The 22,937-nt window shown below is 41.1% G+C and overlaps 1 protein-coding gene across 3 annotated transcripts in view; it reads right to left on the minus strand.

The window, feature by feature from the left end:
* Positions 1 to 22,937, minus strand: part of SPECC1L (sperm antigen with calponin homology and coiled-coil domains 1 like) — a 140,579-nt gene that overhangs the window by 45,797 nt on the left and 71,845 nt on the right. For all 3 annotated transcript variants that reach the window (XM_023241547.2, XM_006938626.5, XM_045041952.1), the window contains 3 exons: positions 21,062 to 21,225; positions 16,653 to 16,744; positions 10,737 to 10,827 (listed from right to left, as the gene is read on the minus strand). In XM_023241547.2, the coding sequence (XP_023097315.1) occupies positions 10,737 to 10,827; positions 16,653 to 16,744; positions 21,062 to 21,225 (347 nt within the window). The remainder of the gene's footprint in view (positions 1 to 10,736; positions 10,828 to 16,652; positions 16,745 to 21,061; positions 21,226 to 22,937) is intronic.

Below are 22,937 nucleotides of genomic sequence, written 5' to 3' on the forward strand. Positions count from 1 at the left end.
CTCAGTTCAGACAAGAAGGGTAATTAATAGCTTTTATACAGGCAAAGCAGAGGTTGGAGGACAGAGAGTGTTCCCAGCTGAGTGCTCAGCACATACCAAAACAACCCCAGGGTGGCTATGTTCAGAGGACGGGGTGGAGGAAAGGAGCAGATGAGGTGGCAAAGGCAAGCTGGAAGGGCCAGAGCAAGCAAGGGCAAGCACGCAGGTGATGCAGGCCAAATTAAGGAGTGTGGACTTTATCCTGCTGGCAGTGAGGAGCCAATGAAGGTTTTATTAGGAAAGCATCTTTGTGGATGAAGCGGAGTGAAGGGCAACAGTGCACGCAGGATGAGGAGTTAGACTGTACAGGGGAGGGATGAGAACGACTTGGACTTGGGTTGTGCCGGGGGGGATGGAGAGAAGTAAACAGCTTCAAGAGCTGTTCAATGAGGCAGAATCAACAGACTTGCTGACCCAATGGATATGGAGGTGACAATGGATAAGGTTCCATATACACAGACAAGAAAAGGGAAAAGTACTGTGGGAGGAAGATAGATGAGAACATGCTGAATTTGAGAACCCTATGAGAGATGCAGGGGAAGATGCAGAGCAACAGCAGAGGTTCAGGAGAAAAGTCAGAGGGGATACATCACTTTGGAAATTATCAGCACAGAGCTAATGAGAATGAACTTGGTGACCTGGGGGCCCTGGTAACCTCGGTCAGAGCAATCTCATACACTGGTGGGGACAAAAGTAAGGCAAGAATGTGCTGAGGAGTGATTGGGGAGAGAGGAAGAGGACAAGCTGTGTAAGGGGAAGAGAGAAAGTATGGTAGCTGCAGGAGGTAGGGAAGGGGAGAGAATTCTTTCTCTTAACCTCGGTGAGATGTGAGCATTTTTAAATGACAGTGGAAGGGAGCCAGTAGAGAGGGTAAAGTTGAAGATATAGGAGAAAGGGGTAATAGTCCAAGGCTAACAGCATCTGTGAAACCTAAGGGGATGAGATCCAGGGCTCAGAGGAAGCGATAACCTACATAGAAGTGTTCTGTTTACCTCCAACAGACAGGTAGTGATAACGTGAGCATACTAGGTCTGCTCCTTAATTCTCTTATTTTAGAAATCACAGAAATAAACAGGTACAGGCAGTTGTCCAGTTGTCCCTATATTGTCTCCCCAAACAAATTTACAGGCAAAATAGTGGGTTTAGAAATAGGAGCCTAAATAGCCAATTTCTGTTCAGAGAGTAGTTCCAAATAGACCGATGCTCCTGCCAAAAACAAGTACAAAATCTGAAGCAAGAAAAAAAAAGAAAAGAAAATCAACCACTTAAAGACACTAAAGAGAATCCAAAAGCAGGCAGAAGAGGAAAGAGCAGGGGGCAAATTTCCCAGTTTATGGCTACAGGCATGAGTGTAGACCCCAGGTAAGGCCACACAGGGCAAATGGTAGAAAACCCGCAGCTTTACTGCCTTGAAGAAGCAGAAGATATATTTCAGGACAACCAAAGATGCTGGAAAAGGAGGGAGTAGAGGAAATACCAGAAAGAATCACAAATTCTGTATATAAACTCTGCCCAAATCTCTCACTGACCTCCGAAAACCACAAGCACAGATTCTAAGGAGTTGAATTAAGGACAAAATAACTGAACAGGTATTTCAAGTGAAGGAAAAGAGAGGTTGGATGGAGTTCGAGGTGAGCCAAGTTAATTCCTTGCTATCAAACCCCAATTTTCTGCACAGGAACAAAATAGAAAACAATCTCTACAATGTGTGATTCACATCACCCAGGATACAATCCAAAATTACTGGACATACACAGAAAGAGAAAAAACTGACCCACACTCAAAAGAAATGGAAACCACCCAAGGATGACCCATGTGTTGAATTAGCATAAAAGAATTTTAAAGCAGCTATTATTACAAACATGTTGAACATTATAAAAGAAAATATGTTCTCAACAAATGAATAAATAAGACATTTCAGCTGAAAGAGCTGCAAGAGTATGAGACCAGCCCTAGCTGAGATGCAATGCAAAGGCAGCCTAAAGCTGAATTTGGAGCAGACATTGAGAAAACTCCCAAACACCAGCCCCTCTCTAAACACTAGGATTACTGGAGTAACTGGAAGGCTGCTATGCACTGAGGACATCACAGCAACTTAACAAAACTCAAACCCAACCCAGCTCCTGCACAGATTAACTCAAACTCCCACACTAAACAACTAATGGAGACAGGTGCCCGTGTCAAGGCAAAAAAAAAACAAAAAACAAAAAACAAAAAACAATCTACTGCCCTATACAAGATGTCCAGCTTTCAATAAAGAATTCATACACAGAAAGCAAGAAGAAAAAAAACAAAAACCAGTAAATCCAGTTCACTATGTCAAGGCACAAAGTAATCAGTAAAACCAGACTCAGATATGGCAGAATGTTGGAACTATTGGACAGGGCATTTGAAGTACTATGATGAATATGTTAAAGTCTCTGATGGAAATAGTAGACAAACATACAAGACCAACTAGGCTTTCCTATTTGTTTTTAGCTTATGGTTTCGATCTTTCTGCTGAAATTAGACAAACAGAACTGTGAGAACCAAGTCTCCGGTTACTGCTAAACACCCTACAATGCACAGAAGAGAATGAATTTTACTGGATACAATTTTTTTTTTTTTAATCAACCAGAACTGGGGGTGGGGGGGGAGCGGGGAGGGGATGAAATGCAGACTGTGACAAAATTAACCTAACTGTATTACAGAAGCATGATATAACCACACTGAGAGTGATGAAAAAAGGGGCTGATCTACGTATCTTTAAGAAAACAGGGGTTTTGACTGGATACTCTAAGGTTAAACACAAAATGAACTATGTGCAATGTACTTTGGTAGATTTGCTTCTCGGGGGGGGGGGGGGGTATGGTGTAGCAACTTTGAAACTACTGCATACAAACAGGAGGGTTCAACAAGTAAGTCAATATATTGTAGATAAGGAGAGCCAGGTTTCTCATTGTCGGGAGAAAGAAGGTATAAATAAGGAATAGGAAAAAGCTTAGAATGCACCCTTTGGTGCTGGCTTGGAGTCAGAGACATCAGCACAAACTCATGGTTTTTGATACAGAAATAATACATATGTGTATGTACACATGGGTTGGTATACATGCAAAGTTTTCCTAGCTCCATCCAGAGAGGGACAGGAGGCATTGAAACCTCAATGAGCAAAAAGCCAGCACCCAGATCTTGTTTTCAAATACTATTCTCTAATAAAAGTAAGCAGGGATCCTTGGAGAAGTGGTTAATTCCAGAGCTAGTAGAGGAAAAAGAACAAGTCTGGATCACTTGGTGCCCAAAAGTAAGAAAGTGCTTTTGAGGGGAGGGGGGCTGTGTCAAAAGAGCAAGGAATCAATGTGAAAGAGTTCCCAGTGGCTCCCAAGTTGAAATAATTTAACAAAAGAAATAACAGTAAGAGATTACAACCCAAAGAATAAAATAAATGCCCATGAGTCTATACTAATACAAATAAATGTTATAAATAGAATAGATATAATAATATAAATAATTCCTTACAGAAAGAAAAAAACCAAAATGATGGTATAGAACACCACAGTAATAATTACTGCAGGCAAAATACACAGATGCTAAAAGCAGTGAAAGAAAGTTTAAACAGGAACAGGATATTTATTAATTACCAGCAGCCAACCATCTTAACCAAGTGATCATGGCCAACATCGCCAGTAGTAAGATGTACTGACCTTATGTGCCCCTGATATGATGATACCCTGAGAAGGGCACCTCACCTCTGTCGGGGTGCTTTCCCGACAGTACACAACCTCAACCCCATCAGAAGGAAATACCACACAAACCCATACTGAGAGATATTCTAAAAAGTTCACTGGTTAGTATTCTTCAAAGTCATGAAAGAGAAAGACTGATAAACTGGTGGAGACTTTAGGACGTAAGACAACTAAGTCTTAAAGTGGGGCCCGGGATTTGACCCTGGAATAAAAAATGGGCAGCAGTGGAAAAACTGGTGAAATCCAAAGTCTGTAGTTTAGTTCATAATATTTTAATGATACGGATTTCTTATTTTTGATAACTGCCCTATGGTTGTATAGGATGCTCACATAAGGGAAGGTGGGGAAAGAGTGTAAGAGAGTTCTGTAATATTTTTCCAACCCTTCTGTAAGGCTAAACTTATCTCAAGACTTTAAAGGCTGAGAGAACACCATAAATAAATATTGCAATGCATGCTCAAGTGTACCGACTGCAACTTACCTTGAAAAGCATTAAAAAAAAAAGCATTAAAATAAAGATGGATAGAGGGATGGATAAATATGATAAAGTGAACACAGCAAAATGCTATAGCATCTAGATAGTAAGATGTGGGTTTCCACTATATAATTTCTTCCAACTTTTCTGTATGTTTGAAATTTTTCATAATAGTATGTTGGGAAAAAAATATGAGCCTAGATACTCTGGTTTATCAAGACAAATACCAAGAACTACAGAGAAAAAGAAGGGAAAGGCAGGGGCGGAGAAGGGGAATGTTTCAAAGTGAATAGCTAGATACTCACTAGACTATAAATAAAAGAGGGTAGTGTAGTAGTATGTCTATTTGAATTTTCCCTAGGAATTGTGCTGCTAGAGCTGGATCTAGGGCTGGATCAGATCCAGAATCTGATTTAGATCTATCCTCTGAAGAATGAAAATTACTGTGAAACTTTGTAAACAGAAAGCTCTTTTGCTTTTACTTATATTAACTTAAAAGAGACTATAACTTTTAACAAAGATTTGGCTTTCTAGTAAAACCTCCTTTGTATCACATTTATTATATGCGCCCTTACCATAAATCAATGTTTTCAAAATACTGTGTTTTGAAACTTTTTTACATCTCTAGATTTAAGTAATACAATTTAAACAGATGATAAGAGTATGAATTTCTTGGGGCGCCTGGATGGCTCAGTCGGGTAAGCATCTAACTCTCGATTTCAGCTTAGGTCATGGTCTCACGGTGGTGGGATCGAGCCCCACGTGGGGCTATGTGCTGTCAACATGGAGCCTGCTTGGGGTTTTCTGTCTCCCTCTCTCTCTGCCCCTCCCCGGCTTGTGTGTGCACATGCACTCTCTCTCTCTCTCCCCCTCAAAATAAATAAACAAACATTAAAAAAAAAAAAAAAAGAAAAAAAGAGTATGAATTTCTTTGGAGCACCTGGGTGGCTTAGTTGGTTTGAGTGTCCAACTCTTGATTTTGGCTCAGGTCATGATCTCAGGTCAGGATCAAGCCCTGTGGCAGGCTCTGCACTAAGCATGGAGTCTGCTTAAGACTCTGACTCACTCATTCTCTCTCTCTCTCTTTCTCTCTCTCTCTCTCCCCCTCCCTCTCTCCCTCCATTCCCCCCCCCCACTCACTCACACTTGCTCTAAAATAAAATTTTTTTTTCATAAAGTATGAATTTCTTTACAGAACATAACTACACTTGGATTAATCAACTTTCACAGATACCAAATATCTGAGCCATGACACAGGACACTCACCAGGTCACCCTGATACTAAGCAAACCTAGGTTCCCCAACCATCTGCAACATCCAGCTGAGGTCTTTTGCTTAACACTCTGGACCTTATAAGATCACTGTGCAAGTGGGGACAGTAAACACCTTTTCAACCACCTGTATGCATGTATCTGGTTAGCAGATCTATCCTTTCCTGCTTACTAGGCCATAAACACTAACTCATATCCTATCTACAAAGAGTCACTGAGGGGGCACAATCATGGCCCTAACCAACATTACCAACCAAACAGCATTTGATTAGTCCATTTATGATAAGATTTCTCGACTGAAACATTTTTCTGCAACTGACACATAAGCATGATGCTAAATAGAGCAAACACAAAACCCTTATACCTGTTATAATACGCTTAACTGACAAAAACACCAAATTCTCTAACTTAAGTGTAGTAGAACAAGAGGCAGCACCTTTTAAAATTTTGGTAATGAAGCCACTGAAATTTTCAAAATGAAAATTATACATTGTTCTTTAATTTATGTTATAATAAAAGAAACCATCAAGGAAGAAAAGTGCTTCAAGAGGGAGCCTAGAAATCCTACTCTCTTATCACAGTTTGGATAACCATGGTGGCTTTTTATGACCAAGAATCACTTGGTTGTTCTTAGTTGCTGGTTTTTTTTGTTTGTTTGTTTGTTTTTTTAAGTTTATTTTGAGAGAGAATGAGAGAAAGAGTGAGCAGGGGAGGGGCAGAGAACAAGGGAAAGAGAATCCCAAGCAGGCTCTGTGCTGTCAGTGTGGAGCCCAACACAGGGCTGAATCCCACAAACCATGAGATAATGACCTGAGCTGAAGTCAACAGTCGGATGCTTAACCAACTGAGCCACCCAAGCCCCCTAGTTGTTCTTTGTTTTATACGTGGTTTCTTTCTCTAATGACTGTTTAAAATAAAAGATCACACTATCAACAAATTCTCAAATAAAATTCACCTAAGTAAAGGGGTGCCTGGGGGCTCAGTCAGTTGAGTTTCTGACTTTAGCTCAGGTCATGATCTCATGGGCTCGTGAGTTCAAGCCCCTCATCAGGCTCAATATCAGCATGGGAGCCCACTTCAGATCCTCTGTTCCCCTCTCTCTCTCTGCCCATCCCCTGCTTGTGTTCTCGCTCTCAAAAATAAACATTAAAAAAAAAAATTCACCTAGGTATGTTGCCCACTCTCTCTTGTATTTGCGCCGTTTCAGCTAAGCCCCATGAAGCACAGTCTAAAGTGGAGAAGGAGACCTGAATTAACACAGACTGACCACATACCCCCATACCCAATAGCATTATCATTTGATACATTACCAGATAATAAAATGAGGAGAACCAGGGAAATGTTGCATTCAGCAGAGCCCTGGAGACATTTAACACATTTAGTCTGTGTCAATAACCTTGGCCCACCAACCTTCCACACCCCCATTCTGTACCCACAAAAGCCAAGTTAATAGGAAAAACTAAATAATATTCTTTGCCCAATTTCCCCAATTTGTCCTTTCCCAGAATTACTTGGGGTGCTTATGAAAATGAAGTTTCCAGGCTCCCTTTCCTAGAGAGTATATGGCAGTAGATCTGAGGTGAGGCCCAGGATTCCCTATTTTACAAAACGACTCAAGTAAGTCTTGTCAACAGGTAAGTTCAAGAAACACTGCAGGTGCTGGCTTTCCCCAGTAAACCTTGCCTAGTTGCGAGCCGATCAAGAAGAGCCTGGGAAGGTAGCTGCTGAAAGGGGAGAAGGCTCCCATGGTCGGCTTCAGCATGGCCTTCGGAAGTTTGGAGGGCCCTGAGTCACTTCTCACTGCAGCATGGGGCATCCCCATCTTTCTCCAACTGTGACATGGGGACTTGGTTTTTTCTGGTGTCCAAGGATCACCTCAAGGCTCTAAAGATAGGGGTCTCTCCCATAGGCCTGTCACTGGCCCAGGGTTATTTTATACATATTCTCCAAGGTTGTGGTATCGTGGCTCCTGGCTCCAACTGAACTTGGCGCTGACTGCAGACTTTATTGATAGAACTAGGGCACATGCAACAGGCAGCTGAGTGGGAGTGCTCCTGAACCCTTGGCTTCTATTTTTGTCCTGAGTGCCTGCAGCTTATAGATGCCCAAAACATAACATGTAGTGATGCTTTCTCACAACCACCTGCCAGCAGCTAAGCAAAATTCTAGAGACCTTGGTTGTCTTGCAATGAACTAAAATCTTGTACTCAGACAATAAAGAGCTATCCTTCTCAGCCACTTGTGCTATTAAGTTCACACATAATAGTAATAAAATCTAACAGTGGGCATTTACTGTGGACTAAAATCTATGCTAAGCCTTTTACAGGCTTTAACTTCATTCACTCATCTTACAATTTATTATCAAGAGCCCAGTACTTTGTAACAAGTGCTGAGATACCTCAGTGAACCAAACAGACATAAATCCTTGAAATCACGGACCTCCCGGTTTAGGGAGGAGGCAGACAATAAAAGTTACAGACAAGTCAACTATGTAGCCTGCCCGAAGGGATAAGTAGTAAGTTAAAAATTTTTAAAGGGAAGAGGGGTCCTGGAAAGGGCATGTGAAGGAGAGTGTGGTTTATAATTTTAAGTATGGCATGCAGGGTCCAGCTGAAGTGAGACTAGAACACCTCACCTGCACTGAAGGAAGGCAAGAGTGGGCTGTCCGGACACACAGCAGAGCACTCCAGCAGCAGACATGCCAGCCCAAGGCTCCTCAGTCAAGAGTGTGCCTGAGTGCCCAGGGAGCACAAGGAAGCCCATGTGGCTGAGCAGAGTGACTGAGAGAGAAATGTGGGAAGGCCAGAGAGACAACCAAGGCCACACTGGGAGGGCCTAGAGACCACTAAGAGAGCTCTAGCTTTTCTTCTGAGAGAAATGGGGAGCTAGGGGAAGGTTTTGAGTAGAATGACGTGTTACAATTTCTATTTTTCAAGATTATACTGGCTGAAGGGTTAAGAATAGACTGTGAAGGGGATTAAGAATCTTTTTGCCAGAACCCTTGTGAGAAATGATGGTGGCCTGACCAGGGAGATGGTGGTAGAGGGAAGAGCAATGCTCCGAATCTGGATGCAGAGCCAATGGAGCTTCCTAAAGAATGAAACAGTTTTGTAACTTTGTAATGGTGACAGATGGTATCTAGTAACTAGACTTATTATGGTGATCATTCTGTAAGGTATACAAATACCGAATCATTGTGTTGTATACTTGAAACAAATACAATGTTATATGTCAGTTATACTCCCAATTAAAAAAAGGATTTGATCATGAAAAAAAAAAAGAGCCACACAGTTCTCCCATATGGGGTCTAAGATAAAGAAGGGGGTTAAGGATGATTCCAATAAAACTGCCATTAACTGAGACGGAGAAGACAGATTACAGGTAGAACAAGTTTAGGAAATGCGAGAATCTTGTACTGGACACACTCAGTCTGAGAGCATTCAATATCAAAACGGAGATACGAATAGGCAACTGGATAGATGAGTCTAGAGTTAGGGGAGAGAAACAGACTGGAGATATCCATTTGACAAATAACAGTTAAAGCCATGAAAAAGAATATAGTAACAGCGTGAGTACAGAGAGAGAAGAGAGGCCCAGGGACTGAGCTCAGAGGCACACCACCACTGACAGGTCATGGAAGGGGAGCAAGCACAGGAGATGGATGAGCAGCCTGGGAGGGAGGGAGAAGACACAGGAATGGGCATCACAGAAAGCAAAAAGAACATCCCAGAAAAGGGAGTGCTCAACAGGGCCACATGCTGCCTACAGTTCACAGCAGATGAGGACTGAGAGGTTAGAACCACAACATCACTGACAACCTTGACAGAAGCAACCTTGGTGGAATGGTAAGGGTGAAAGACGGAGAGTGGATTTAAGAGCCCGGGAAGAGAGCGATTTAAGAAGTTTGCGATTATTTCCAATTCACAGATGAGAAGACAGCCTCAAAGAAGTCAATGGCCAGGACACACGAGGCTGATGATATATGCACTCTACACATACATAATCCTTAATGAATTCATCTGGGAGGGAAGGGTGAGAACATGGTCAAGATGTAGACAGAGACTTGATACCTTCTATTCTTTTTTCCATTAACAAAAGGACCTTCTGAGAGGAGAAAAGACCTCAAGTCATGATTGATGAAGGCACCAGGGCAAAGAAGCAGGGGTAGAAGGCAAGCCTTTGTACAGGGAAGGGAGCAGCAGCACCATCTTGTGTTCCATTGTCCCTAAATATGGGCACAACCAGTTCATCTGAACATTCAAGACTGGCTGCAAAGGGCCAGTTCCATTGCCAAAAGGAATGCCTCCTGCACCAGGTGCTCCATGTAGTCCATAGAGCATCCTCTGGGTTCTTTAAAGGGTTAATTCTCTCAAGTCTGCTTATTTCCTCCCCAAAACTGCTGAAACTTTGTAGTCTCACGCTTAGAAGCTACCTGCCACAACCAAGAAAATGTGCAGAGAAACACATGGAGGTGTCCAGCATGCATCAGTGAGAAGAGCTCCAGGCTCCTGAGGGATGTGCACCCCTGAGCACATCCATGCCTACCGCAAAAGAGGTCCGACATCTGCATCTCACAGCACCATCCCCAATGCCAGAAACCATGTCTCCAGTGCACTTCAGCACCATACAGGAAGAGGCAGTGTAGGTAAGAGAAGGAGCTCTCACTTCCAAAGGCAGGAGATGTGGGTTCTGGTACTGGCTCTACCACAAGCTGTGTGAAAATGGCCAAACCCCTTACCAGTGGACAAAGGAATGGACCTTATCTGGACCTCATGTCTCAGAGTCTCAGTTTCCTCTTGTGGACAGTAATACAGAATACAGAGGTTGAAAGAATGGGCTTTTTGGTCAGCCTGCCTGGGTCCACTATTCATGAACTATGTTAACCTGTGTTAAATTATTTAGCTTTCTGAAACCTCATTTTTAGTAGCTATAAAATGCAGAGGCCAGTACGTACCCCATGAAGAACTATGAAAACAAAGTGTCCAGTAATGGTGTGGACCCTCCACTGCCTACTGTAATGCTACGAGAGAGCTGTCTTCCAAGATGCATTTATTAATAACTAATCTCCCCATCTATAACTAAGACATATAATTAGTAAACTTCTGATAAAGATATATACCAGATCAGTTGAAATAATGTCAAGAACAAAGAAAATCAAAATTTATTTAGCCAAAAAAGTCTAAAGAATAAAAAATGAATAGTGAAAGTGAAAGACTGTGACAGATATACCTTGAACAGGGATCTCCCCATAGTTTGGTCTCTTATCTGACAGCGCTGTCAAGGGTTTGGATGCAGAGATTGGCCCACTTATAGAATGTCTCTGAAATCATAAGATAAACGGTATCAAAGTTAGCTTAAATCTAGAGCTGGGACTCACAAATAAAGTCAATGTTGTAGAGAGTAAATATTTAGTTATGAATTTGCATAATTCTTTCCACATGATTATAATAAGACTAACCATACACACACTTACAGGCATATAATGCAATCAATACACTATTTTAAAAATTCACAGAAATATCCCATGTGCCCATTACTGTTTACCCCAATGGTAACATGTACAGTATAATATCACAACCAGGATACTGACATTGATACACACAAGATAGAGAACATTTGCATCACCACAAGGATGCCTCCCATGACTTTTGTATAGTCATACTTTCCTTCCCCACATCACTGACCCCTGGTATTTTGAGTGTGATCTCATTATTTTGTTTAAAGAAAATTCTTAAATATTATATACCAATCAGCTAAATATGAAATGTGCTCCTACTACAACTGCCCCAGTACAACCCGTCATCTTGATCCAGCACCACTGCAGTGGCTTCCCCACTGGCTTCCCCATCTCTGATCTTATACCTTCTCTCCTCTGCTTCATCTCCTGCCATCTCTAGGTAATGCTCAAATACCACCAAACTACTTATTTTCACACAGTCCATGGTGTTTACATCTCTGTCCTTTCTGTCATGCTTATTTCCCCAGTCTTTTTTTTCATCTAGTGAGCATCAAACTACTTATTTCATATCCCCAGGAGAAAAGTATGCACGGCTCAACTTCACATCCTTATCAACAGTTGATATGGTCTTTTAATTTTAGCCATCTGAAAGGGTACATAATGGGATCTTATTGTAAATTTAATTTTTACCTCCCAGTGACTAATGATGTTGGACATCTTTTCATGTATTTACTGGCCATTTGTGTATCTTCTCTTAGGAAGGGACTTTTAAAATCTTTTGTCTGCAGGGCACCTGGGTGGCTCAGTTGGTTAACCATCTGTCTTTGGCTCAGGTTGTGGTCTCGCAGTTTGTGAGTTCGAGCACAGACCCTGCTTTGGATTCTCTCTCTGCCCCTCCTCTTCCCTCTCTCTGGCGCTCTCTCTCTCTCTCTCTCTCAAAAATAAATAAATAAACATCTGTCTTTGGCTCAGGTCGTGGCCTTGCAGTTTGTGAGTTCGAGCACAGACCCTGCTTTGGATTCTTTCTCTGCCCCTCCTCTTCCCTCTCTCTGGCGCTCTCTCTCTCTCTCTCTCTCAAAAATAAATAAACGTTAAAATCTTTTGTCTGCTATTTACTGGTTTTTCTTCGATCAAGAAGACAAATACATCTTGGAATACAAGTGTTTTGACAGATAAATGTATTGCAATCATATTCTCCCCAGTCTTTCATCTCTTAATGTTTGTTTTGTTTTGTTTTGTTTTGTTTTGTTTTGAAGGAGAGAGACAGAGCATGAGCGGGGAAGGAGCAGAGAGAGAGAGAGAGAGAGAGATACAGAATTAGAAGTGGGCTCCAGGCTCTAAGCTGTCAGCACAGAGGCCAATGTGGGGCTCGAACTCACGAACTGTGAGATCATGACCCGAGCTGAAGTCAGACACTCAACTGACTGAGCCACCCAGGCACCCCTCCAGTCTTTCATTTCTTAATTATCTCTCAGAGCAGTTTCAAATTTTGATGCCCAATTTATTACTTTTATTTTATAATTCATTCTTTTTGTGTCCTAAATAAGAAATCCTGGCCTTCTCCAAGGTCAGGATGATTTTCTCTAATGTTTTCATTTAGAAGTTTTGTAGCTTTAGCATGTACATTTAGGTCTACAGTCAATTTCAGGTTTTTTTGTTGTTGTTTTTTTTTTAAGTTTATTTTGAGAGAGAAAGAAAGAACATGGGGGAAGGGCAGAGAGAGAGGGAGAGAGACAGAATCCCAAGCAGGCTCTGCACTGTCAGCATAGAGCCCGATACGATGTTCAAACTCATGAACTGTGAGAGCATGACCTAAGCTGAAATCAAAAGTCGGACACTTAACCAACTTATCCACCCAGGAGCCCCAGTTTCAGTTTTTATACATGCCTTGAGGTAATAGTTGTGGTTATTCTTTCCCCATGTTGATTCTAGCTGTTCCAGAATCCTTTGTTGGGAAGGCTATCCCTCTCCATTGAATTACCTGGGCACCTTTGTTAAAAATCAACTGACCTATTGCTGGATTTTCTATCTATTCTGCTGATCTAATGTCTATGTTTAAACTTATGTCAATAACTGCAACTTCTGGTACTCTAGCTATTTGTGGGATGGGGAGTTTACCAGCTTAATAAAGACTTTGTAAAAATGAATAAATAAACAAACTAGGTTGGTACCACACTGTCTTGATTACTGTAAGTGTTGTAATCAGGTAGTATAAGTCCTCCAAATTTGTTTCCTTTTTTATCCCCCAGATACTCTGGATATTCAAGGTCCTTTGAATTTCCATATAAATTTAAATTTTTATTATCAATTTCTACAAAATAGCATGCAGAACTGTCATTGGGATTGTGCTGAATCTACAGATCAACGTAAGGGAGAACTATAAGATAATAACAATGAGTCTTCCAATCCATGAATATATCTCTCCATTTATTACTTAATTTCTCTCAGCAATGTTTTATACTTTCCACTGTACAGATCTTGCACAGTATTTTGTTAAATGTATTGCTAAGTATTCCAATTAAAAATTTTTTTTTACTGTTTACTTATTTTTGAGAGAGAGAGACAGAGTGCAAGCAGGGGGAGGGGCAAAGAGAGAGGGAGACACAGAGTCCGAAGCGGGCTCCAGGCTCCGAGCTGTCAGCATAGAGCCCGACGTGGGGCTCAAACTCATGAACTGTGAGATCATGACCCCAGTCTAAGTCAGACACTTAACCCACTGAGCCACCCTGGCACCCTAGTATTTCAATTTTAAATTATTCACTGGAGTGACTAGATCTAAGAGTTAACAAGAGGAGTCCTCAAGACATAGCTAATTTTTTATAACCTTACCTTGTAAGTGACATCCCATGCCTTTTGCCACACTCTATTCATCAGAAGTGAGTCAGGAAGTCCAGCCAACATGGTTCCATAAGAGTGTGACTACCAGGAGGTGAAAGTCACTGAGAAGTATTTGAGAGGTTGAGTACCCCAGTTACTTATGGATCTCCTAGGTCTTTTTGAGCTTTATTTTTAAGGTCTTTTAAGGTAAGTCTAGCATAGTGTTTACTCAAGAGCTGCTATTTAGTTCTACTTCATGGTGTGCCCCTTAGGGGTCTCTAACGAATGTTCCAAGTATTGCAAGATTTCTCCATGGTGACCAGTGACAACTCAAACGATTCCCTGCCCTGTGTGAACTATGGGAAGTGTTTGCTTGACAGCTCCCTGGTAATTCTATTTCCTGAAAATTGTTCATGCAGCCTTGTGAGAATTCACCCTGTGACTGGCATTTAAGCAAAGACTCACAGGGATGCCTCTGCAGAGTTCTAGACCCTTCCTCTGTGTAGCTCCCTTCTCCCAGGTCCTCTGCCCTGCAAATTCTAGCTCTCTCATTCTTCCTGAATGCTGATCTGGGTCTCTTCAGACCCAACTAGTTCCCCCTTTCCAGCTCTATCTGGATTCATCTCCCCTGTACCACCATCTGAAACCTCCCTACAGGACACGTGTGGACCCAGCAGGACTTTTCTTAACTTGTTCTCATGGATCACAGTCTTGTACTGCCTGTTGTATGTGTCTGAATATAACTGCTTCCTATAATTTGTCCAGTGCTCAAGTTGCTTGGGGTGGCAGAGCAATCTGGCCGCCACTCCTGCACAGCTAGAAGAATTCCCACTCAGAGAGTTTTGGAAACTAACAATGCCAATCTTGGGCCCTATTCCATAGAGATTCTCATTCACTAGGATGAAGCCCAGGAATCTATGATTTTTTATGCACAATTAGGTTTGAGAAGCACTGTGCTAACTATAAATAACCAAGGACTACAAAGCTACTAAATGGGACTTGTAATTATTAACTTTTTCAACTTACAGAGATCTTTTACCTCCTATCTTTACAAAGATTTACAAAGTCATGCTTTGTACATTAAATTTCAACTGACATATACCATTTAAAGAAACTTCACCTTATTTGAAGTTTATACTTTGCACCTTTATTTTGCTTTTATTTGTATCTTGAGGTCTTTAGAAAAAGTGTGATTAACAGAGAGCACATAAAGAGCATTAAATCTGGGCACCTTGCTGGCTCAGTTGGTTAAGCGTTCAACTTTGGCTCAGGTCATGATCTCGCAGTTTGTGAGTTTGAGCCCCACACTGGGCTGTGCTGATAGCTCGAAGCCTGGAGCCTGCTTCAGATTCTGTGTGTGTGTGTGTGTGTGTGTGTGTGTGTGTGTGTGTCTGCCCCTCCCCTGATCGCACTCTGTCTCTCTCTCTCTCAAAAATAAACAAACATTAAAAAAAAAAAAAAAAGCATTACATCTATAGATGGGATATGGAATTCCCTTGCCTTCTTGTAAATTAAGAGCATAACACCTATATACATGCAAATACAGAGCCACTAACTTGCAGCATTACAAATGCAGGAGTGCACTTTTACCCCAAACGTCACACAGGAAAAAGTTAAAAAAAAAAAAAAAGTATTCATTAGCAAAATACATGGCCAATAATAGTTAACACAGAACAAAAGTCTCCACTCACAAATAAAATGCTCCCAAACCCTATGGCCAAGGCTACCCTGTATCACAGGGTACTAGGTTGAAGGCCATTTTTTCTTTGGCTACTCTCACCTAAGTGGAAAAACTCCACCAGAGCCATTCTTTCCAAAAGTAGCTAACCAACAAGAGCACAGTGAGAGGGCCTCTTGGGCACTACAGAGCAATAGCCATCTGCCTTGCTTCTGGTCTGCATTTCCACAGTGGTCGAAGAGCAACTTTGGAGACTTGTCTATAATGGATTAGCAACGCCCTTGTGCTAGCAATGCCCTTGTGATATAAAATGGTCCACAATGAACCACATTTTTCTGAATTCATGCCTTGTGCAGAACCCTCCCACTCTGAATCTGTGCTAGCTTTATGACTTGGCTGGACCAAAAGAATGGGACAGAAGTGATACTGTCCAAGTTCCAAGACTAGGTCTTAAGGGGCTTTGCTAACTTCCACATTCACCTTCATGGAGTTTGAGATACTGCACCATGAAGGAACCTGAGTGGAAAGACCACATGGAGAGAGTGACCCAGCCATCCCTGGTGACCCAGGCCCCAGACCACCCTACGGCTAAATGCAGCTGCAGAAGTGAGCCCACGCAAAACCAGCAAAGAACTGCCTGGTCAACACTGAAATGTAAAAAATAATACAACTGCTGTCTTAAGCCACTAAGCTTTGAAGTGATTTGTTATATAGTAGAGACTCAGACATGCCAACTACAGCTTCTACTTAGAGAGATGGTCCCTGGAGCCACATGCCCAGGTTTGAATCCCAGTTCTATTACTTCTTCATTATATGATCCTCAGCAAGCTGCTTAACCTTTCTGGGCCTCAGTTTCTATATGTGAAAACTAGGGGTAAGAACAGTACCAAATACTCAATAGAGCTGTTTTAAGGATTAAATGAATTCACATTGTAAAGCATTTGGAACAGTGTAGAACACACAGCAATTACTCAACCCCTGTTAGCTACTGCTATTATTGGAGACTTTCAGAAGAGCAACACAATTGACCTTTACATAATTTATCTCAATGTAAGAATACTTACAACATTTCACAATTCCAAGTACATCCCTCATGAGGTTGTCACTGCCCCCCTAACGTAACTGTAAATGACTGTGAAGAGGACTTTCAAGTGCTGAGGTCCTCACAGCCTACATGGTCATGGACACTTACCTGCATAGGGGAGACAGCTGCTGCAGGAGGGGTTTTCATAGGACTTGGACTCAGAGGCGTTCGAGGAATTGCAGCTGCAGCAGGGTTTGGTACTACAAAAACAAACAAATACTGAGTGTATCACCGTACAGTGGACGCTTTCATAACTGGTCTCCCCTGAAAGGTTCCCAAATTATCCAATGCTCTGGCTCCCCTGGAAACCGTCCTGACATCTAACCTCTACAACACAGACACAGTTGTGCCTAGCAGGTGGTGCTTCTCCTGACACTAGGTGGACTGCCTGTTCCTCAGAGTCCTTGCGTTGATTCTCAACCCTGGTTATGCCAGTCATTTCATCTTTGCCATTTAATTAACTTTTGTAGTTAAAGAGCTCCATAAGCCAATGAAATTCAAGTTCAAAAAACCCAAGAGGAGTATTTCTATAAAGGCATCAGGTGAGAAGCCTGACCCACAGTGGATGCACATTCAACGAAGGAACACTGGAAAACAAAAACAAGAAACAAAGGAACGCTGGGCTCCGATTCATCTTTTCTCATGTTCTCCTGTGGAGTTCATCACTTCACAAGTATTTTCTGGTCTGCATTTAATGCATGATGTGTAATTATTCACTCGCATGTCAGTCTCCCTCTCTAAACTAAACTCTTCAAAAGTAGGATTCATAATTTACTCACTTCTAGATACTTGGGCTTGGTACAGATTCTGGTAGAGGGTGCATAAAAATCGTTATTCATTTGAAGTTAAATTAAATACAAAACAGGACAAACCAATGAAATCAGACATATCACACAGTGAGAAAAGATGAAGAAGTAGATCACTGTAGATCACTGTGGACCTTTTAAGGCAGCCAAGCACTTATATTTAAATTGCTATTTCTTTTTATTTATGTTGAGAGAGAGAGAGAGAGAGAGAGAGAGAGAGAGAGAGAGAGAGAGAGAGAGAAAATATCCCAGGCAGGTTCTGCACTGTCAGCTCAGAGCCCGATGTGGGGGCTTGATCTCATGAACCATGGATGAGATCATGACCTGAGCCAAAATCAAGAGTTGGATGCTTAACCGACTTAGCCACCCAGGCATCCCTTAAACAGCTATTTTTAGGGGCGCCTGGGTGGCGCAGTCGGTTAAGCATCCGACTTCAGCCAGGTCACGATCTCGCGGTCCGGGAGTTCGAGCCCCGCGTCGGGCTCTGGGCTGATGGCTCAGAGCCTGGAGCCTGTTTCCGATTCTGTGTCTCCCTCTCTCTCTGCCCCTCCCCCGTTCATACTCTGTCTCTCTCTGTCCCAAAAATAAATAAACGTTGAAAAAAAAATTAAAAAAAAAAACAGCTATTTTTAGATTCATTTTTTTAAGGAGATAAAATTCACATAATAGAAAGTAATTTTAAAATGTATAGCTCAATGGTATTTAGTATATTTACAAGATTGTGTAACTATCATCACTTCTACCTAGTTATAAAACATCTTTATTACCCTAAAAGGAACCTCAGTATCTATTAAGCAATCACTTCCCATTGATCTCTACCTGAGCCCCTGCCAACCGCCAAACTGCTTTCTGTCTCTATGGATTTACCTATTCTGCCTATTTCCTATAAATGGAATCTTACAACCTGAAGTATTTTGTGTCTGGCTGCTTTCACTTAGCATGTTTTCCACATGGTAGTATGTATCAGTACTTCTTTTATTCCTCCTTATAGCTGAATAATATTCCATCAGATAGACACACCATATTCTGTTCATCCACTGATCGATTAATGGACATTTGGGCTGTTTCTACATTTTGGCTGTTGTGAAAAGTGCTGCCATGAACACTTGTGTACAACTATCTGAATACTTATGTTAACTTGTTTTGCACATATAATTAAGCAGTGGAACTGCTGAGTCACTTAGATATATTTTATTATAACACTGCTTTTTCTTTTTTTTTTTTTTAATGTTTATTTTTGAGAGAGAGAGAGAGGGGTGGGGGAGGGCAGAGAGAAAGAGGGAGACACAGATTCTGAAACAGGCTCCAGGCTCTGAGCTGTCAACACAGAGCCCAACGCGGGGCTTGAACTCACGAACTGCGAGATCATGACCTGAGCCGAAGCCAGACGCTCAACTGACTGAGCCACCCAGGCGCCCGCCCCTATAATATTGTTTTTTCAAAAAGATCAGTATAGAAGCAGATTTATCATCTTTTTGCATTAGAGCTCGTTTCATCAATATTTTGAATAACTGCATGACTTTTAGTGTAGACATTCCGTTATTATTTCATTTTAGAAGAATAGATTTTTGTAAGTCTTTCTTTCATCTTAGTCCATCATATTACCCAGAGGTAGCCACTAACAAGAGTTCCAAGTGCATCTTTCTGCACTTTTAGTGCAAAAATCTATGTATTTAAAAAACAAAATCACGCTATACAATACTAGTCTGCAACTTACTATAAAGTATTGCAGGCATATTTTAACATCAGTACTTCGAGATTGACCTCATCCTTATTAAAAAATGCACAGTATTCTATTGTACTAATGGGTCATAACTGACTTAATCCTTTAAATGGGCACATAAGCAATTTTCAGGTTTTCCATTTTTTCAAACAACGCTACACTGAAAACTTTGTGTGTATAGCTGTATCTATGTATCTTTATAAACTTGTTCCAGTATTATGTATGAGAACTTCAGGGTCTCTGAATATGGCATTTTAAATTGGAAGATACTGTCCTCCAAAACATCTGTACCAACAGTGTGTGTGAGTATACAAGTGACTTTTGCTCTGATTTTAAGTCAAAGAAAACTGATTTGTGTATAGTCATAGAACATAGATTATAGAAACTCTATTATTAGAGTGAATTAGAATAAAGCCTATCATGAAGTTTAAAGAATTTTTAGAAGAAAATATAAATTTTACGACACATTATATTTAGTTGTTTTTTGAGATTTTACTTATTTTTTAAATGTCTACTTATTTTGAGAGAGACAGAGAGAGAGAGAGAGAGAGAGAGAGAGAGAGAGAGAGAGAGAGCACAAGCACATGTGAGTGAGTGGGAAAGGGGCAGAAAGAGGGAGAGAGAGAATCCCAAGCAGGTTCCATGCTCAGCACAGAGCCTGACATGGGGCTCAGTCTCACCTCCTCAAAATCACAACCTGAGCAGATATCAGGAATTGGACACTTAACTGACTAAGCCACCCAGAAGCCCTAAGATTTTAAGTAATCTCCATATCAACGTGGCGCTCAAACTCACAATCCTGAGATCAAGAGTCACATGCTCTACTGACTAAGCTGGCCAGGTGTCCCCCATTTAGTTGTTTTTAAAAACTACATCCCTGGGGTGCGTGGGTGACTCAGTCAGTTAAGCATCCAACTCTTCATTTCAGCTCAGGTTATGCTCTCATGGTTTGTGAGATGGAGCTCCGCGTCAGGCTAAGGCTGACAGTGCAGAGCCTGCTTTGGATTTTCTTTCTCTCTCCTCCCTCTGCCCCTTCCCCTGCTTGTGCTCACTCTCTCTTTCAAAATAAATAAGCAAACATAAAAACTACATCTTTTTCCCTTTCCCAGAGCTGAGGATTAGAGAGATGAAAAGGAGGCAGGCATCTGAAGGTAGGAAGAATGAGCTTCTGGGTACAGAAGAGCCCATGTGACATGGAGCCTGACTTATTTCTGGACTGAAGTCCAGTGAGGCAGGAGTATAGAGAGCAGGGGAAGAGTGATCCAACTGAGGCAAGAGGAAGGCAGGGTCAGACCATGTAGGCATCTGGGGATCTGTATTTCATTCTAACTATAATAAAGCAGCTAAAGGAGTTTAAGCAAAAAAAAGATCTTTTTGTCATGAAATGAAATGGAGAGAACTGAAATTAGAAGATATGGTGGTTGGTACTAGCAGTTGATTGTGCTGCTAGAGATGGAGAGAAGTAGACAGAACAAAGATGTGTCTGCTAGAGGCTAGACCGACATATGGAGGTGAGAAAGAAAAAGGATTTAAGGAAGGAGGATTTCTGGCTTAATTAACTGGGTAGAACAGTGCTGCCACTTACAAGGGGAAAGACTGAAGCTCAAGGACAAGAGTGTGGTTTTGGACAGAAGATGTGTAGGAGATACCTGAGTGTCAATGTCAAGCAGGCCTTTGGATTTATAGACTTATAGGAATTTAGAGGAAGGGAAAGAGCTGAATTCATACATCCGGAAGATTTTAGGCACAGAGAAGACACTCAAAATCCCAAGACTATCTTAAGACCAGGTCTGAGACCAAGATGTCTGAATTGAACAGACCCTAAGTCTCCTGCTAAAGTCACCTGACTGTAAGACTAACTCATTAATACTACATGAAATTTGATGAGGCTTAGAGAGTAGGATGGTAAAGAAAATCAAACCAGGCCAGAGAATTGATGGTAAGTGAATAATGACTGCCTGCCCATGGCATAGGGTATAAGAAATTACCTTGCGATGCACTGTCGAAGGATTTGATGAGGGTTTTTACCGTTGGGGTTGGCTCAGAGGAAGTTGAGGACCTTCTACTCAGTCCCATCCCTTGCCTTAAGGCTGCCAAATCTCTCTCAACAGCATTCATGTAGTTGTACACCCGGCCTCGCTCTTCCTCTTGCCTGAAAACAATATTGAAATCAGGGAGTTTTTACACATATACTAGCAAATACACATTTTCCCCTCCCTACTGAAAAGCACTAAAAAGTATCAGTTTTTAAAAAGACATTATCAATAGAGCTGAGTAAATTACCTAGTCTAATATTCTCATTTGCTTGGTAAATTCCAGGAAATGATATTAAAATTTTTATATCAGGTTATACTAAATAGGTTAAGCAACCATCAGAATCCATTTTCATCTGAGTAAGTGTAAGGTGAGGACATCAGTAATCAATTAGCAGTAAAATGGGAAGTGGACTGGCCAAGTATCTTGACTCAGAACTGGGGATTTCAAGGTTATGTACTGCTTTGAAGAGTCTGGGAATTCACCAGTACACATGGATTATCTGTACTAGCAGGATCTAATATGCCATGCATAGACATGGAAATACAAAGAAATGAAATCAAAGCTCATATTCTTTAAAACAAACAAAATCTGCTACAGTCTCCAAATAGATTTCTACAAAGGAAAAAAAAAAAAAAAAGCCTGGGCCCATATTAGTAACATGAGTCTCTGAGATGCTCAGTGTGATGGATCATGAGTCACTGAAAAAAATCAATTACACTTTATTTCTGGCCAGCTCTAATTCACTGAGCTGACAAAAGTTTTCATCTGTAATGAGATTCAGTTGCAGAGTTTGTGCATGTCATAAAACTATCAAGTAAGATTATAGGTGGACAAAAACAAAGTCAGACCTTAGGAAATTTTGGTAGCCACTTGGCTCTTCTGACAGTTTTTTTCCTCCAGATGTACCACAGGGTCTCATGCTCAGAAGGTTTAACAAAGAATCTGTAACAGTGATTATCAAACTTTTTGGTCTTGGAGCCCCTTTTCACTCTTAAAAATTACTGAGGATCCCAAAGAGCTTTTCTTTATGTGGCTTACATCTATTGACATTTATCGTAATGGAAATTTAAACTAAGACATATTTAAAATATTTAACGAACTAAAAATAAAAATAAACCCAGGACTTATCAATATGACATATTTTTATGAAAAACAACTCTTTTCTAAAACCAAAAAAAAAAAAAAAAAAAAAAAAAGGAAAAGGAAGAAGAACAGCAGTGTTTTTATACTTCTCCATATCTCTTTGATAGCTGACTTAATAGAAGACTGCTAGGGGCACCTGCTAGGGGCACATGGGTGGCTCAGTGAGTTAAACATCCAACTCTTGATTTTGGCTCAGGTCATGGTCTCAGTCTCACAGTCATGGGATTGAGCCCTGTGTTGGGTTCCGTGCTGACAGTGTGGAGCCTGCTGGGATTCTCTCCTTCCCCATCTCTGCCCTTCCCCACCTGCTTACGCACATGTTCTCTCTCTCAAAAAATAAACTTAAAACAAAATAGAAGACTGCTAGATTCTCATTTCTTCTCTATTCAGTCTATTGCAAAATAAAAAAGAACAAGCCTCACAGATAGTAGTAGCTGGAAAAGATTGTTTTAATGATATTAAAATAGATAACTGTGGCTTTTTAGACAACTGAGACTTTTTCCTTGATACTATACCAAAATGTAGTAAGTGGTGGCTACTTAAAAGTTAGGTGCAATGTGGAATTTGAAACCATGTGAATAAACTTTTCCTATTCTGTCCGTTAAAAATCTCCTAGCCTAATGTGGAGAAAGAGGAACCTTTTGCATTGCTGGTGGGAATGCAAACTGGTGCAGCCACTCTGGA

This window comes from Felis catus, chromosome D3, assembly GCF_018350175.1.
Source record: "Felis catus isolate Fca126 chromosome D3, F.catus_Fca126_mat1.0, whole genome shotgun sequence".
In the NCBI taxonomy this organism is placed as follows: domain Eukaryota; kingdom Metazoa; phylum Chordata; class Mammalia; order Carnivora; family Felidae; genus Felis; species Felis catus.